This window comes from Pleurodeles waltl, chromosome 5, assembly GCF_031143425.1.
Source record: "Pleurodeles waltl isolate 20211129_DDA chromosome 5, aPleWal1.hap1.20221129, whole genome shotgun sequence".
Lineage (NCBI taxonomy): Eukaryota > Metazoa > Chordata > Amphibia > Caudata > Salamandridae > Pleurodeles > Pleurodeles waltl.
In genome coordinates this window covers 1,348,618,057-1,348,636,651 of record NC_090444.1, presented here as the reverse complement: position 1 = coordinate 1,348,636,651, position 18,595 = coordinate 1,348,618,057, and the positions used below count along the sequence as shown (strand labels likewise).

General features: G+C 45.0%; 1 protein-coding gene across 3 annotated transcripts in view; it reads left to right on the top strand.

Annotated features, from left to right (window-relative positions):
- The window catches only part of DOP1A (DOP1 leucine zipper like protein A), a 694,260-nt gene that overhangs the window by 627,326 nt on the left and 48,339 nt on the right, over positions 1–18,595 (top strand). For all 3 annotated transcript variants that reach the window (XM_069235613.1, XM_069235614.1, XM_069235612.1), the window contains one exon: positions 12,655–12,819. In XM_069235613.1, coding sequence (XP_069091714.1) covers positions 12,655–12,819 — 165 coding nt within the window. The remainder of the gene's footprint in view (positions 1–12,654; positions 12,820–18,595) is intronic.

Below are 18,595 nucleotides of genomic sequence, written 5' to 3'. Positions count from 1 at the left end.
AGCACTATCCTTGTACTCTGGATCCAGCAGGAACTATGCATTCTTCTGTCTCTTGCCAGATTCATCAGTGGCCACATACAACAATAATTTGACGGCTGGTAGTAGAAACAGGGAAAGGAGAATCGGTTAAGAGAGAAAAGAGAGACACAGAACAACCCTGCTCTTACTTGTCACTTTTGTGGGCCACTGGTGTATGGAACTGGTCAGCTGCGCTCTTCAGGAAAAGGTCTTCTAGCAGTTATTGTGTTACTGTAGCTTTACAGGAGGTCAGCCAATGCTTGGAGTCCACTTGTTTGTCCTGGGTACAGGTGGCAGCAGATGCAGTCCTTCTTCTGTCTTCCTCAGGTCCAGTATTGTTCTGAAGAGGGAACATAGAGGTCCCATATTTATGCCTGGCACTTGCCCCTCCCTATCCAATAGGTAAACGTTCCAGTGGTAGCCCTGACCACTATTGCAGCAGTTCCTGTGTGCCCGACTGCAGACAATCCCACAGTGTCCCTCTCTACCTTGGTGCCTGGTTGACTAGAGAGACAAAGGGGCTCATTATGAACATGGCGGTCCAGACCGCCATGCTGGCAGTGGCGGAAATCACCGGCATGGCGGTCTGGACCATCATATTATAAACAAAGGAAGATTGGCACAGGCGGCCCTCCGCTACCGCCAACAGACAGCCTGACGATGGCGGATTTGTCTATCCGACAGGGCAGCGCTGCTGGCAGAAGGGGTGCTCCGGGGCCCCTGTGCACAGCCCCGTTGCGCAGGTCAGAATCGGGCAGTGATATGCATGACGGGTGCTGCTGCACCCGCCGCATTGCAGCATTGATGATGGCTCCATGTGGAGCCATCGGCAATGTCCTGGCCCAGCATTCTGCTCGGCCGGCTGGCAGAAACACTGTTTCCGCCCATCGGCCCAGTGGAATGTCTATTATAGGGCCAGCGGGGTCTTCTATGGGCTGGCGGTCTGTGTTTAGACCGCCAGCATGAACACGGCAGGGAACCCTGCCGTGTTCATAATGACCCCCAAAGAATGGGACAGGCAAAGGTGTTAGCTACATCTACCTGTGATAAGGTAGGCCTCTTTGAAGTTAATTAAGTTCCCAGATGGTCATCCTGTCTGAGGAATAAATAACCTCCCCACACCTAAGGCTTTTGTATCAACTGTGGGAACAAGTTCACACTCATCAAAGGGCTCCTGGATGGAAGTTGAAAGATCATACAAATGGCATTCTAGGTAAAAGGTGATTTTTTAAATGCACCTTTTGCAACAAATTTATTACAAATCCGACTTTACCAGTGTGTAGTAAATATTTTAAAGGTCCAAGAATGAACTTTGTATCTGTTTCCTAGGTGAAGATAACGTGATTCAATTGTAATATTATATCCCATTGCTTGCCTTTGGAAAAGCTAAGCCTGCTACAGTGAAAATAACATTTTGGACCTTGTCATTGTAAGGAAATATTTGACATTAAAATTTTACATGTCCTACTTTTAAATACCATGCACCACGTATAAGGGGCATTCCGGCCTTCTTAGGTGTGATGTATTAATATTTAAAAGGAGAGTTTAGCCCTGTCAAAAGTGGCTATCTTGACAGGTTGAATTTGCAGTTTTAAAACTGCACAAGCAGGCTACAATGTCAGGTTTGCCATCGGGTGTGCACTATCACTGTAGTGGGTGACAGAATAGGTGACATTTAACTTACAGACCCTGGGTATAGTTTGTACCTTATACCTGGGAATTAGCGGTAAGTTAAATATGCCAAATAGGAGTCAAGACCACTTTTGACAAGTTTGAGGTGTCAGAACACATGCACTGGAGCCTAGTTAGCAGAGTTTCAATGCACAGATTCAAAACACTATTTGCATCAGTCACAAAAGATGCGGGCGATCATGCAGAAAGAGGCATATTCCCACAATGGTTCATCGTCAAAGTTGTCATGTCAGGTTTTCTCTACAGATGTAACGGCACCAGTTCTCTAAGTGTTTTGCATCCTTTCTTTCTATGAGATGGACTCTGTACAAGTAGGTTAGGAGTACTACTCCTCTGCACCTTCTGAGTCATAAACAATAAGCCATAACTTTTGAAGTGCTCCCTGACAACAAGTTGATAAAAGCAGAAAGATGGACACATCCAAAGATGAGCGAGGTAAGTATAAGACTAATGTTCAGATTGTGATAACAGTATCAACGGAGAATCAAGTTTTAAGGATGATTCAAATCAGAACATATTTTATATGTGCAAGTCTGTACATTATATGCAGCATCCATTGCCCATGTTGTTTGTATTAAGTTGGACAACCACCAAGACCAGCTAAAGTAAGACGGACAGAACATAAATCCAACACCAGAACAATACACCTCAAATCCGGAGCGCCAAGACGTTTCTTTGACAAAGGCCATAATCTGATACAGATTATATTTCAGTATTTTACAGAACCTCATTAAATTTCTTGGCAGTGTGCAGGTGTGTTGCAGATGCATTGCCATGGGCAGGCTCTCCAGAGCATAGTTGGCACTACGTACTTCTGACTCCAGGCTGTGAATCCATTATGTGCTTACCAGTCTCCCCAGTTGTTCATCCATCGGTGGAGCCAATCCCAGATCCAGTTTCAGCCACCTTCGTGGATTCAAATTATTCTTCAGCTAGGATTCGATTAATGTAACACCCTACAACCAGCCATGGAGGAAGACTCTCATCTAGATCCTCTACTTCAGTCATTTTGGTGTCCGAGTTTGATTCAAGGCCTTCGATCTCAACATGACGACAATTTATTTTCTTCCCAATTATTTTAATGGGCATTATCAGCAATAACAATCAATGACAACGATGATGAAGAGGAGGCTGACTTCCTACTTCCTCATTATATTGATGTTAGCTTATATCATAATTTACAGAAATGCCCGAGGCCGAGACACCTATCCAGATTCCATCCTAGATCGGCTTTTGGGGCTTTTAACCAAGGAAAGCACAACCTTCTTTTTTTGTTTTTTTTGTTTAGAAGGCTAGCAGATGTTCTAGAACTGCCTCGCCTAGCTGAGGAACATAAGGCAATTCTTTTTACTGAGATTTTTCAAATAGATCTTCTACATCAGAGCCATTGTTTAACTTTGATGAGACTCTGTCTGGTTATCCTGATTATGTCTCCTGGTCAAAACCATGTTCTATGCTGGTGGTGATTTGCCCCATTGCTAGGCACCATAGACATGCTCTTGGCAACCCCAAGTTTTGACATAGCATCCCACTTCGGAGAGCCTTGTGACACAGGCCTCCACTTACAAGGTGAAGCCTAACTTCTTTCTTATGGTTCCTGCGGATATAAAAATCAAGAGAACTGATGCAATGGGCAGGAAAGATTTTTCTTTCATCAGTTTGGCATGGTGTTCTTTTAGTGTGATCTCCTGTTCTATTGCAATAGTCACACTCCCTGTGGAATGGCGCGTGAAATTCTTCCTGTGTTACCTGGAGACCTAAGTAACGCTTTCACATAAATGATCCAAGATGGACAAGACTAGGCTAAACACATTTTATGTTCTTATCTGAACACCAGAGACACTTGTCCAGTAGGCACCAATGTCATTTTCAGGCATCTTGAATGCATGCACTCCACTGGATTTCCCAGCGATGTCTAGCTTCATTGATGGATCTGCCTTTTATTAGGCCCCGACTTTTTAAAGAAAGGTTTTGTGCAGCTCTGGAGCATTTAAAAAACGAAGTTGCAGCTTCCTCCTTGGGATTGCTATCTCCTGACCACCAATTCAACTAGCAGTACAGGAAGTTCTGGTGTTATACCATGGACCACATCTTCCTCCAGTAGGAGCCATCACAAGAAATCCAGTAATGTACACAGACTTGCTGGGTGCCAAAGTCCGTGCCAAGGGTCAAGCAACATCAATCCAGACAACAGTTTCAGACCCTTTTAGTTTGCTCTTGAATGGGCATCTGGGGTCATTAGAGGGCCAGAAAAAGCATTACCTAACTCACAGTCAATCTTTCAGCCACTTCAGACCTATGGGTCCTCCATATTGTCTACACTGGTTATTCCCTTTCCTTTCTAGACACCCCCACTCATATTCTCGCTGTTCTAACCAAGTCGGCAGCGGAAGATGGCAGTATTCTTTCCAAGTAAGAATTGATGTTTCTCACAAAGGGGGCTTTCAAGCTTGTACTTGAGGCAGAGCTAAGAATTGGATGTTACTCTTGTCACTTTTTGAGTCCCAAGAAGCCCATGGGGTTGAGAATGACCTTAAACTTCTAAGTTCTAAATTCATTCCTCACATAATGAGGCTTTGATGGTATCCCTGGACCTACAGGTCAGGCAGTCCCACAGGAAATATCTCTGATTTGTGGTGTGATAAGACCACTTTCAGTTAATTGGTCCTGCCTTTCGGCCTTACATCAGCCTCTCACATCTTTACAAAGGTCATGTCAGTGGTTTTGGCACATCTTTACATGTTAGAGATACATGTACTGACTGGTGAAGATGATATTGTCTCAGCTAGTGTCGCACCACCTCCAGAAAACAATGTAGTTCTCGTCCACCTTAGGGTTTTTCATCAATGAATCCAAGTTTCATCTTCAGTTTTGCACAGTGGCTGCCATTTATTGGGGCCATCTTGTACATGTTCACCTGGACACCTTTCCCCCGCCACAGCTAATCCAGGATGTTCAGGCTCTGATCCTGATATGATAGATGACAGTATCTGTTCCAGTCTTGATGGTTTTGAGACTCCTGGGCCTGTTAGTAGCTTGCATTCTGCTAGGACCCCACACTTTATGGAACATGCAAGCCCTTCAGTGGAACCTGTGCCTGCAGTAGGAAGAACACTAAGGAAGACTCTCAGACAGGTCTGTATCTGCAAAGAGGCATCTCAGGACCTCCAGTCGTGGATGACTGACATCAGTCTTACCTGATGCAAACTGTTCTCATTACTTCCTCTGGAAGTCACAGTGGTCACTGATGCATCATCTCTTAGTTGGGGACGTCACCTGGACAATGTGGCAGTTAAAAGACCTCTTGTCTCCATTAAAGCAGCACAACCACATAAATCTATTGAAGCTGTGAGCCATGCAGCTGGCTCTCAAAACCTTTCTGCCCTCCATTTCGAGTACATCTGTCCAGGTGCTGGTGGACAAACCAACTGCCATGTGGTACCGCAGCAAGTAGGAAGACCTGGGGTTTCAGACCCTCTGACTGGATTAATTTAAACTGTGCTGTTCATATGTGTTTCAAATGATGGCCCTGTTGTCAGTTATCTTGTGGGATCCTTCAATGTTAGAACAGATGAGCTCAGCAGCTGTCATCTTGCAGACCACAAGTGGCATCTGCCTCTGGAGATGAACACATCCTCCCACAAGTGAGTAAACTCTTATTACACCTTTTGGTGACCTCCGAAAACGCTCAGTGCCCAACATTTTGCCCTTTAGTTTGTCTCTTTAGAGCATCTTTAGGAGACATCTTCTGCCATGTGAAGACACTACCCCTTTTTGCCTCTATTCCCATTGGTGCTGGAAAAAGGGCTACTGAGAGATAATTCTGAACCCTGTACTAGGTTCACAGTATCTGCTACTTCGAACTCGTAGTTCTGAGCATATGCCCTCCACATCGGCTGGCTCTATAAGAGTAGTTACTGTTCTAACAGCAGTACAGAGTTTTGCACATAAATCTCCACAAGCTACACTTCCATGACAGGGGATTGGGCAGAACTACCTCAGATGTTCTTATTTGCCTTCAGAAGTAGCAGCTGTTATTCTGGGTGCTCACCACCCCACCTCCAAGCCTGTATATTTGGCAGTTGACTACATTTGTAGCTTGGTGTGAAGAGTAGCAAGTCAACCTCCTGCAGCAAAATCTGTCTAATGTTGTGTTTTTTTGTATTGTCTTTGGCCTGAAATGGCTTTACTGTGGGCATGGTTAAAGGTTACTTATTGACCCTTGTTTTCCTGATCAGTCCTCATTATTCAGATCAACAGAGCCACAGGTTTCTTATCACTCATTCTCCTTTCCGTTTTGTAGAGTGAACAGTTAGTTTTTGTAATTTCAAAGTCAACCTTGCTAAGCCACTCTCTGTGTCTTAGGCATGGGAAACATAGGAGACAGCTGAATTCAACATGCATCTGCCAGCACACAGGAGCCATTGCAAAGATTTTGATGGTCTAATCTAGCACATGGGGAGATTCAAAGGTGAGTAATCTAGTAACAGTGTCCACCAGAAAGGGTGTTACTGAAGGTTAGTAACTTATTCTTTAGGTGTGGTACCCAGGGAAAACTCATTACTGCAAGACTTGTGACAAAGCCATGCTACAGTAATGGTCCAAGTTTGACATGTGTGCAAAATGCCCCAAGAATCACATTATTTAGGCATTCCTTGTAATTTACAACTCAGCCTGTAATTAAATTGGGAATTAAACAGCCCTCTGAATGAGGGCCTGAATCTAGAGATTTTCAGTTTTGAGCAGAACCCCCTTGGAATATCCGTTCATAGTGATCTCTTAATGTTCAACACATGCAAATTCTCCAGAACTTTGTCTTGTGCTATCTATTTTCCCCTTTAATGGGTTTCCTCTGAGGGTTTAACGATTCTTAATTTTGCAAAAAGCTGAAGCATTGTTGCAGCTCGTACTGACTTTGTGTATCTGATAGAGACTTCCAGTTGCAAATTCCTTACCTTAGAATTTCCCCGAGGCATCAGTCTGGATCCGGGGATTTTTCTTGAGCAGTACCCCTGCGCGCCATTAGGTGGCATCAGTCAGCTCTGCGTCTGTCATCGCCATCATGTGCGCCAGATATGACATTGCGGAACCTATAAAGGCGCCACTCCCACATGCTAACGTCAGTTCTTTTCTTTAAGCGCCAGCCATGCGCGGCTCAGAAGAAGAGCTACCCCTACAGTCACTTTTTGACTGGACTTTTTGTCAAAGCTTTTTTTGACACTTCTGGTGTTTCGAGATGTCATCACAGAAGACCGGGTTTAAACCCTTCGACTCCTTTCATTGGATGTTGTCCATGACTGATCCACACCTCGTGTGTTTGTGGTGTTTGGAGCACAACCATGACCTGAAATAGTGTTCAGAGTGGTCCCTGAAGCTGCTTGTGGCCCGGTGCTTGGCTTGCGTCACTTCTGGTCTCGGTTGAGAGGAAGGCCCCGAGAATGGTCACAGAGCCCCCATTCTTCATGGTCCCACTCCAGGTCCTTGAGACAATTGAGTAAGTCGAGGCAGAAGAAGAAGTCAAACGTTCTTTGACCTCACCCCGTCAGTTAGCTGGCGTGACGTGGGAAAAGGAGTGTTGTCGCTCTATCCCTTCATCCTCAGAGCCTGCTTCTGGGTTGACTCGGCAACTCTCTGAGTTTCTGGGAGCTGGTGCCACCCCTGCCCAACTACATGAGTTCTACAAGGCCATGTGCCTCATATTTGTGCAGTCCCATTCCGCCGGAGCGCCTTTGGGCTCCACGGAGTTGGCAGGGGCCCCCACAGGTTCTGCAACTGCGGCTTTGGCTCCGGGGGCACTCAGAGATCTATTGCCAGATCCAAACTGGCATCAGTCATGCCATCTTGACCTTCCCCAACAACGGTTCTGACGTCAACGTTTCTGATGTCGCCGGTGCCCAGGGTCACATTGACCCCATCCTCATTCCCGACTCTGACATAGAAGCGGCCCGACATCGCACAACACCAATTTCAACTTCAGCAGGGACCTTGCTCCTTAGGTTGGATCCTGACTCTTATTCTTATCGGTTGGGGTATGGTGAGGATTAGGAGGGGTCGCTGCACCTTTTAGAATACTACCTGGAAGACCCTATGGACCTGCGTACAGATCTGGGTGCACACTTCCCGTGACCCTGGCATGCTTTTGCACCCTACTGTGGCTCTGGAGGAGGGAACGTCCTACTCGATGGTGGTGCAAAGGACGGCCGAGGTCCTGGGCCTCGAGCTGCCTTCGGTGGGAGTCAGGGATAATATCCTGCCTGAGGTGCTTCAAGCCAAGGCTGCTTCTTCTGAACCACTTGTGCCATTTAATGAAACCCTCACTGATGTCCTGCTAGGACTCAGGACAGGGGCTCCTGTCAACAGGGCAATCACCCACATAGACCAGTCCCTTATGGCCCAGTGTTGCTTACGCAACACCCTACCACTAAGAGCTTGGTTATCCAAGCCTCTACGTTCCCAGGCACATTCCCTTCTGTTCCTCCGGATAAGGAATCCCAAGGGCTGTATGAGCTTGGGAAAAGGATATTTTCTTCCTCCAGCCTCGTATTGCGGTCTATGAACACTGCATGCCTTTTGGGCCATTACACCCATACTTTATGGGACACGGTTGCGCAGGTGCTGCAACAGGTACCAGAAGAGACCTGGGCCATTCTCTCCCAAGCTGTTGCTGATGGGAGAGATGCAGCAAGGTTCAGGATATGACGTGGACAGGATATGACCAACTCACTAAGTAGATCAGTTACATTTTCGGAAGATGCCCAATCCACGCTCATGGTCATGTCCTTTGATGGCACCCTTCTCTTCGGAGACAAAGTAGACTCGGCGCTTGAGCGCTTTAAGAAGTCCCGGGCTACAGCCAGGTCCTCACAGCTGCCCCTTGTCCCCTCCAGTCTGTTTTTTTTTACCCCTTTGATGACTACAGAAGAAGTGCCCAACCACGTCTGTTTCCCTCCAGCCACCGTGCTGCGCGTCCTGCCCAGCCTCTCCATTGCCGGGGATGTGGGATCCAACATCTTTGTGGATCAGGGAGCCAGTGGTCCTCCCAGACCATCGCCTGCCCCGCTGCAGCCTCCAAACCTTCCTAGTCTGATGCTTCCCAATCAGGGACCAGTCAGAGGCAGGATTCGCCATCACCTGCCCTGCTGGCAATCCATCACATCAGACAGGTGTGTTTTGCAAGTAGTCCGAAGGGTCTACTCTCTCCTCTTTGAGACTAACCCTCCATCCATGCCACCATCCTACAATCGGATGACAGAGGATCCCTTCTCTGAGAGGAGGTTACGGCTCTCAAGGGAGACATGGAGAAGATCCATGTGCCAGAAGTAGGTCATGGTTGTTATTCCCACAATTTTCTGGTGCCCAAAAAGGACAAGGGGGTCCACCCTATCCTAGACGTCTGGCACCTCAATCTCTTCCTCAAGAAGGAGCACTTCAAGTTGTTCATGTTAGCTCAGGTCTTGTCTGCCCTAAACCCAGGAGACTGGATGGTAGCATTGGCCTTGCAGGACGCTTATTTTCATATCTTTGATATCTCTGGCCTGCCTGCCCATCAGCACTACCTGCTGTTCACGGTAGGCCACAGGCACTTTCAGTTCACTGTGCTCCACTTTCGATGGTGGTGGTTGCAGCTCATCTGCAGAGATGAGGGGTGTCAGTCTTCCCCTATCTTAATGATTGGCTGTTGAAAGCGAGTTCATCTCAGGCTGTGAAACCCACCTCCAGGTTTCAGCAAACTTGCTGCATTCTCTGGGGTTTACTATAAATGTGCCGAAGTCACACCTGACTCCCTCTCAGACACTCCCTTTCATCAGAGCTGTTCTAGAGACTGTGCAGTTTCGGGCCTATACTCCCGAATGGCGAGTCCAGGATATTCAAGCTATGATACAGATGTTTCAGCCTCTATCCTGGATTTCGGGGAGAATGACTCTGATGCTGCTGGGCCTCATTGCCTCCTGCTGGTGACACATGCCAGATGGCATGTGCAGGCTCTGTAGTGGGACCTGAAGTTCCAGTGGGCACGGCATAAGGGGAATCTCTCTGACATGGTCCAGGTCTTGGAGGGAACTGTGCAAGATCAGCAGTGTTGGCTCTTGAACCACGATTGGGTCAGAGGCAGATCCCTCTCCCTTCCCCAACCAGATGTGACATTAGTGACAGATGCATCACTCCTGGGATGGGGCGGCCACATGGGAAAGGTGTTGATCAGAGGCATCTGGCTTCTGGCGGAGTCTGGGCTCCAAATCTGTCTTTTGGAGCTCAGAACGATCAGGCTAGCACTGAAAGCATCCCTTTCATCTCTCAAAGGGAAAGTAGAGCAGGTGTTCACGGACACCGACGTGCTACTGCAACAAGCAGGGTGGAGTGGGATCGAGGATCCTTTGTCAGGAGGCTCTGTGCCTCTAGACATGGCTAGAACATCAGGGTATTTCCCTGGTGGTTCAACACCTGGTGGACTCTCTGAACTCCAGAGGGGACAAACGCAGATGACAATGGCATCTCCATCCAGAGGTTGCACGAGGTCTCTTTCAGCAATGGGGACAGCCTTGGTTAGATCTGTTCGCCTCTGCAGAGAATGCGCAATGTCAGGTGTTTCGCATGTTGGAGTTTCCAAGGCGGCACTCACACGGTGACGCTTTTCATCCCAAGTGGAACTCGGGCCTCCTGTATGCCTTTCTGCCCATACCAATTCTGCTCAGAGTTCTCAAAAAGATCAAGAACAGCCAGCCCCAAGTGATACTGGGGCTCTGTACTGGGCATGAAAAGTCTGGTATCCTGAGCTGTTGAGCATGGTCATCTATCCTTCTATCAGTGTGCCCCTTTGGGAGGATCTTCGGCACAGCAAAAAGAGACGGTTCTCCACCCAAACCTGCCCAGTTTCTGACTTCTTGCATGAAGATAAAGCAGCGGCAGTTGAAGTCAGTAACGTTATTTTGGCAGCCACGCTTTCCTCCACCAAAACGATATGCGCCTGTCGATGGAACACATTTGTGGCATGGTGCACAGATAAGTCTGTTGACCCCCTCGCTGCCCCTCTGTTGAGCCCCTCTCTGCCCCTCTATCTGAAATCCTATTGTTTATACTTTCTTTGGCCCAGCAGTGCTCTTCTTTGGCCACCCTCAAGGGTTATTTGTCTGCTATCTGTTTTTGTGAGATTACCTGCCAACCCTTCTTGTTTAAATCTCCTGTTGTTGGCAGAGTTCTGAAGGGTCTTACCCGTGTGTTCCTTCATTTCATAATTCATAATGCCCAAATGGGATTTGAATCTGATTCTTACTTTTCTAATCTGTGCTCCTTTTTGAGGCACTTCACAACTGTCCGCTCAGGCTTCTTACTTTAAAAACAGCCTCCCTTGTAGCCATCACTTCTGCCCGCAGAGTGGGTGAGCTGCAGGCACTATCGTCAAAGCCGCCCACCTTTCCATCTATCTTGACAAGGTAGTGCTTTGCACTAGGGCTTCTTTTTTGCCAAAAGTGGTCACACCCTTTCATGTAGGCCAATCCATCTCCTGGCCTACATTTTACTTACCCCCACATCCTTCTAAGGAAGAGGAGAGACTTCACTGCCTGGACCCAAAAAGAGGGTTGGCAGCCTACCTTGATCATACCAAAAAGTTCCAGTTCAAGAGGGCCATTCATCTCCTTGTGGGTTATGTGGATGCGAAGAAAGGTTGGGCAGTGCAGAAGAGAACTATCTCTAGATGGGTCGTACTGTCATTGCTAAAAAGCAACCCACTGAGGGTTTGCGTGCTCACTTTACCATAGCAACATCTCCAACCACTGCATTAGCACGCAGAGTTCCAGTCCTGGACATCTGTCAGGCAGCAACATAGGCATCACTGCAGATGCTCACAAAACACTACTGCCTGTACAGTCAGGTCCAGAGGGACAGCTACTTTGCCTGTTTGGTCCTGCAGGATTTCCTAGTATGATCTTGGTTCGCAGACCCACTGCCGCAGATGGTATTGCTTGGGTATCTATCCTAAGGTAAGGAATCTGCAACTAGAATTCTCTATCAGAATAACAAGTTACTTACCTTTCATAATGCCTTATCTGGAAAAGACATATTCTAGTTGCAGATTCCTTACTGATCCACCCATCCTTCCCGCTCTGCGAACTGATCTCTAGGGACAGAGACTTCACTTTCATGGCCCTAGTTCTGAAGCATCAGTGTTCTTCATGGCTTTGCACTTCTGGTGTGGAAAGTCGTGAAAATAAATTTACATCAGCGCACTGGCATGGTGCCTATATAGGTCCCGCGATGTCATATCCGGCACGCATGACACCGCTAATGGACATGGAGCCAGCCATCGCTACCTAACGGTGCGCAGGGGTACTGCTCGAGAAAAATCTCTGAATCCAGCATGACACCTGGGGACAATTATAGGTAAGGAATCTCTGCAATTAGAATATGTCTCCACCTGAAAAGGTGTTACCAAAGGTAAGTAACTTGTTCAACAATGCCTATTTTGTTAGCTGAGTACCTGAAGTTTCTTTGTCATGCATTTGATGATTGAACCGGTCTCTCATGTGATGTAACACTTTTTAATACGTCTTTGTAATTTTCATGCACATATATTGTTATGCTGAATGAGAATAAGATTAAATAAATACTCATTACTTTAGTACAGTTGAGTTGTTTGCATTGTATTATGTGTTTGACCATATCTATTTAGGTGTTCCTTCTTGCTCCCCACTAGTGTATTTTCTTTGACTTGAGAATACAGTTCAGGGTGTGGGGGTCCAGTGAGAAGGTTTGCATTGAAATTTACTTGAGCTACACATAAGCTAGGCGTTCTTGTGTACATAAAATATTCCATCATTGTATATCACCATCACCATTGTATATAAACAAAAAGAAAGTAAATTGTGTATAAAATGTAAAAATGTTTTTAAAAAGTATTAGTACAGTGATATATACTTAGTTTTATGTCTACTTTGTTTTATTAAGAACTTCAGGTCCATCTGTTGCTGGCTTGGAAACCACGTACACAGGCGGCAATGGCTTCTCAACCTCATATAACAGCCAGAGGTGGTTAAATCTTTACTTGTCTGCATGTAAATTTCTGGATTTGGCGTTGGCACTACCATCAGAGAATCTTCCCCAGTTTCAAATGTAAGTAGAAGTCATGGACTTTTAGTAATGGAGTTTTCAGTTATCATTGTGCTGTTTCAATTGAAGTGGATCTTTAAATAATTCTATTGACTTAATATAGTCATTTATGGCCCTGCAGATATTTTGCATTTTTTGTGACAATTGTTATACAGTAATCTGTAGTCTACTCAAAATATATGCAGCAGTAAACATTTATATGTGCCAGACTTAAATATGGTGAATGAATTGCTATGGTAACGTGTACCTTGAACATCAGCAAACTGTTGTTTTTGCTGATGTCAGAGTAGAACGTTGGTATATGTGGGGGGATTGAAGAGCAGTGGTTGCTCAATGCAGTGGTTTCATCCTTTGCCGGTCTGGCAAAAGACCGAGATGCATCACTGACACGATCATTGCATTTGAAGGACCCCCCAACAGCCCCAAACCCCTCCCTGGGGGTGACAGGGCGGTCACCAGAGCAGCACACAACAGCAGTTGCTGCTCCAGTGCTGGGCGCTTGGACATCACATCCATATGTTCTGGTTGTGAGTGATATGAACATTGAGGTCGCATAGCTAGGGCCCAAGAGAATAAACAAAAAAAACTACAAAGAAAGAGCACTACCTCTGAGTTTCACCTTGTGTCCATTGAGGAATTACTGCACGTGTAGCATCCACAGAGATGTTTACTTTGATTGTTATGACTGTGAGAGACATTTATTTGACTTCGTTATTACGTACCCAGAGGAATTATTTTGTGTTGGATATTTTGGCACTTGTAACATATACAACTCTGAAGACATTTTGTAGGGGAAACCAGTCACTGCTTTAAAAATCAATGTTTGTATTCAAAACGTCTTCAGTACAGCCACTACTTTCCTTCTTGCACCACCCAGGGGAAGAGTTTACGCTGTCAGAAGGTTGATGTATGTTGAGCTTTTGGAGGGGAAGATTTTTTAGATTCCCGGAAGATGTCCTTTTTAAAACACTGGGGAACACTTGCCTGATGAAGTTTAAAAAGTTACTTGCTTTGGAACAAAATGTGCTTGTAGGTTTAAAAGTCTTCAACTATTTTACGAAACAGTTGGGTTTAAAGTATGGAGTAAGCATAAACGTAGTTATTGAAATGTTCAAATTGTGATCCAGGGTTTTAACACAAGAATGAATATTTCAAAGAATATGTCACCTCGCTAAGGTCATTGGCAGTGTCCTGTGACTTTGTACATATCAATTATGAGCAAATTAGAAGAGATCAAGTACTTGGGAAAACTAACAACAAGAAAATGCAGGATGGGTTATTTATAGGTTTGTGCTGAGTTGACTCTCAAGAGGCTGCAATAATAGTGAAGGGATTAAGAACTCGGAAAGGGTTGTCCAGGACCTAAGGGGTAGTCCAGATGAAGTAAGTACTGCGGTCAAAAAGTATGATAAGTAGAAAGAAGAAGTAAAGTGGTGGGAGAAACAACAGGGCCTCCAGTGTTACAGGTGTGGGAATCGTTCTTATGTAGGTGATTTTAAGGGTTGCCCAGCATTAGATAATGTTTGAAATACATTTCAAAAAAGGCATTTTGACCTTGTCTGTAAGAGATTCGTCTCCAGAAGCATAGATTAGTGCACAAGAAAGGAAAAAAGAGAACATTCTTAATCCTGGAATGGTATTGAGTGAAGGTTATTGTAGAGTAAAAAAACTTTCGATGTCCACCATCATAACGATTGATGATAGTTGACTCCTATGCTGTGTACACAATCATTTGGCAGCAGCTTTTTGAGAGATTATGGCCAAGGAGGGAAATGGAGAGTATGGAGATTAAACCGGGACGTTAATCTCAACACAAAATCAACATTTTAGGTACTGTGTTGGCCTCAGCAGGAGTATTTGGGAATTTGCTTAGACTCTCTGGAAGTGCCACCTGTTTTTTAAATGTTTAGAGAGGAAATAGCAGCAGAATTGTGGGAGTAGATGGAGGTTTGGGTAAGGAGTTTTCCACTGTGTTTCAATACAGGTTGAGGGAGTATAAATGGTTATCAGTACTGGATCATACTTAAGGAGGGTGCTTATAACTGTGAAATGTGCCCATAAATTGTCGTTAGGAAACTGAAGAGTTGCACTAAGAACATTACTGGGCCAGTGGAGTCCGCTTTATGGGTCTCTCCGGTGATGATTTTGTGGAAGGCCTCTGGTGAGCTTCGTCTCTGCATAAATCTCTGGACATCTGGGTGGATCAACACTCACTATCCAATATCCATGAATTGGTCTCAACATTGGCAGGGGCCATAGTGTTCTCTAGTATGGACCTTCCCAGTGCCTATTACTAGATGGTACTTCACGTGGACTGTAAGGACCTGACGTCTTTCAATACAGCTGAAGGATTACTTCAGTATAGAAGGATGCCATTTGGGCTGGCAAGCACCACTGCCATATTCCGAAGATTGATGAAGGAATCTAGACGTAGTGGAATTTCAAAATGACATCTTCGTCTATAGGGCAAATTGCAAGGAGCACAACTCAGGTCTGCAAGAGGTTCTTAGGGTTTTCATGGATAAGGGGTTGACTCTGAGACTGGACAAATGGCAATGTACGAGGAAGAACGTTGAATATTTGGGACGTTTCCAAGTTTGACATCAGACCCAAGGATAATCATATTGGAACAATTTTGGAGGTGATAATGCTAGGTTCATAGAATCAGTTGTCTTCCTTTTTAGGATTAACCAAATCCTTTGCTAAATTCATACAGAACTACGCCCATGAAACAGAATTAATAAGTACTGTAATGAAAAAAGCACACATTTGAAAGTATTTACATAGTTGAAGGAGGAAATTTACAATTTTCTGCACCTTAAACCATTTGTGGTAGGAAAGAAATGATTTTGGAGTGTGGGGGTGAATGCAGTGGTTGTTACACCTCTATTGATCCAGAGAGATGGGAACTGAGAGTGGATAGTTTGTTATGGTTCTAGGTCTCTGATAGAGACAGCGTGTAATTATTTATTCACTGACAGAAAGAGAGCTGTTTGCTTGCAGATGGGCAGTTTGGCATTATAAAAAAAATTCTGTGGTATAATTTCAAGTGGTTGAAGAACTTTGGCCATGAGGTTGGTAAGATTTGTGGCCTTGCTGCAGACTTTCCTCTGTGCAATAGAGTATGTTCCGGGTGTGAAAAATGTACATGCAGATTTATGTCCCAGTTGACGTAGGAAATGAGATAGAATGTGAAGTGGCACTTACAGTCAAGGATTTGGTAGACAGTGATACACATGCTTCTCATTGTTTCATGGAGGAACATTTGGAGGTGAAAGACTGACCTTGGTTTAAGAAAGGCTATGATCACATAATTTGACGGTGGCCAGAGGAAAGGAAATTAGCAGGAAGTTTCCTGATCTATTCCATCCAGAGGCTGAGTCAGGTGGAAATAATTTTAAAAGGTTATTAAGGACACTGTACAATTGCTGCATTGTAATGGGTTGAACTGTAGGAGAGGGTTAAAAAAGATGTTATTTCATGACAAACCATCCTGCAACTGAGTGTACCCCGTTCCAGTAGTTTTGCGGTGACTACCCCGCTCAAGGCTATATTCTTGGTGGGTGTAGAAGAGGTATGAAGTTGTGCAAGTACATGATATCAGTAGTGTTTGTGACTGCTTGGTGTGAGGGAGAGAGTATATGAAGTGACAGGTGGACATCGTTAAGGAGAAAGTCACCAGAGCGAACATCAAGGTGAGACAACTGATTCACTTCTCGCTGCCAAGGGACTGTCTTAATGGGACTTCCTTGTGGTCTCACCTCTGGAGGTTGTGCTGGTTTTCAGCAGTGGTAGAGGTGCATCTAGAGTGGAGAATGATATGATTGACAACTTGTTTTTGGGTGTAGATTTGACTGTCTTCCACAGTGATTCCAAAAGTAGATGCATGAGTGATGTTGTGTATGAACATAATCCAGTTCCAGGTTTCAATGTGATTTGCTACAACACCCATGCAAGTTGTTTGTGAAGGGAACTTAAGGATTTTTCAGTAGGTATCAAGTGACCATGTTACACTGGTCCTTACGGCTTATTGTGTTATTGGTGCTTCATAATCTTTTGTGCTGTGTTGTGTATTTACCCTGGTAATTTGTGTGATTGTGCGTTGGAGACCCTTTTCTTTCTTGAGAGAAAGATGCTAATGTGTGATGTGAGTCCTGAACTCAGCAAACAGTTTTATGCTTAAAATTGTTGATGATCCCGTAGAGCGGAAGTTGCTCGATGTGGTGTTTTTCCTCCTTTGCTCTCGTACTGCCTTTTTTCGTTAGAGCTACTACTAGAAGATGGAAGATATATAAAGTTTTTTTTTATTTATTTAAGTATTTTTAATGTCTTTATTTATACATTTTCGTAAATACAAAACAGTTACATCAACTGGTGCATTGTTTGAAGTGCGAGCATCCAATTAATCCCTCTCCCCTCACCTCGGATAGTAGTCGAACTATTGCAGTGCAGTTCATATCATATGTGCCAGGTCTGCCTGCAGACTACAACCAACATCAATCAGCCCATGTCACAATGCCTCATTGGGGATTTGGGTTCCCATCCATCCTATAGCAATTCTTTGCTTCGCAAGTAGAAGTGCCAGTTGCAGGAGCTTATAGGAGATCTTGCGTCCCCTAGTTTTTTTTTTTACGATGCCCAAGAGGCATGTCCCTGGCGTCAGTGGTATCTCAATCCCTACTGCCTTCTCTATGCAAGGTACCACCAATCTCCTGAAATCCTGCACCCCAGCACATTGTCATGACAGATGTAAGAAAGAAAGAAAGAAAAAAACATGATGCGCCAGGGATGAATCTGAATCTCCAAAAACATAATTGTCACAGTGGAACTTTAATTAATCACTGGAAAACCAAACCAAATGATTATGGTCATCACTTTTTTCTATAACCAGGGGGGTGCGGTTAAAGGTACACGCACAGACCCCTGGGATTCTACTTAAAGAATGTCAACACAATAAAAAATTCTTACACAATGTAACTACCTGTTCGATCAGCATTGAATCCTTTCCACCATCTTTTTTGATGATTCTTCAAGTACAATGGCGCTTCCTGTTTTTTCTTTCTTTATTTTTATGCACAGGGTAATTTGGGCACACCCTTAGTTTTTCCATAGATGTAAGAAAGAGTCCCACCCCCACACATATTTGACACCTACCCAGCTTAATCGTATAGATCCCCTGATGAGTTCTGTACGATTAAGCTGGATAGGTGTCAAATATGTGTGGTGTAAAAAATTAAAATGGGGCAATTTCAACTGATTATTGCAGGACACCCTCTTCACCAGACTAGACGCTTGCTCCCCGCACCCATCTTCAATGATTTCCCAAAGTTCTTGCTCCCATGCCATTTTTGCTTTGTACACATCTTTTGCTAGGTCTGCACAGACGGCTGTGTAAAATAGGAAGATGAGGTGTCTGCACTCCCCCCATCAAATCAATCCCTCTAACATCAGTGAGGGCAGCAGTGCTACTGGATATGTACTTCAGAGTTCCTTTACGGTATGCTATAGTATGGTGAACTGGATAAAGTGACCCCCTCCCCACGTTGAATGTGGCTTGGGCCTCTTGAAAAGTGAGGAAAATCTCCCTGCATACAGAACCCCAGATAGAAGCCATCTCCCTCCCCCCACTGCATCATGAACATGTCTTTGTCAATGGAACTAAATGGTTTGGGGTCCCAAATGTATAATACCCTGTCAAAGGGGGACCAGCGTAATACTTTCTTCACCACCGACTCCCACACCTGTGCAGTATGACGGACCAGATATGGTAATGGGACGT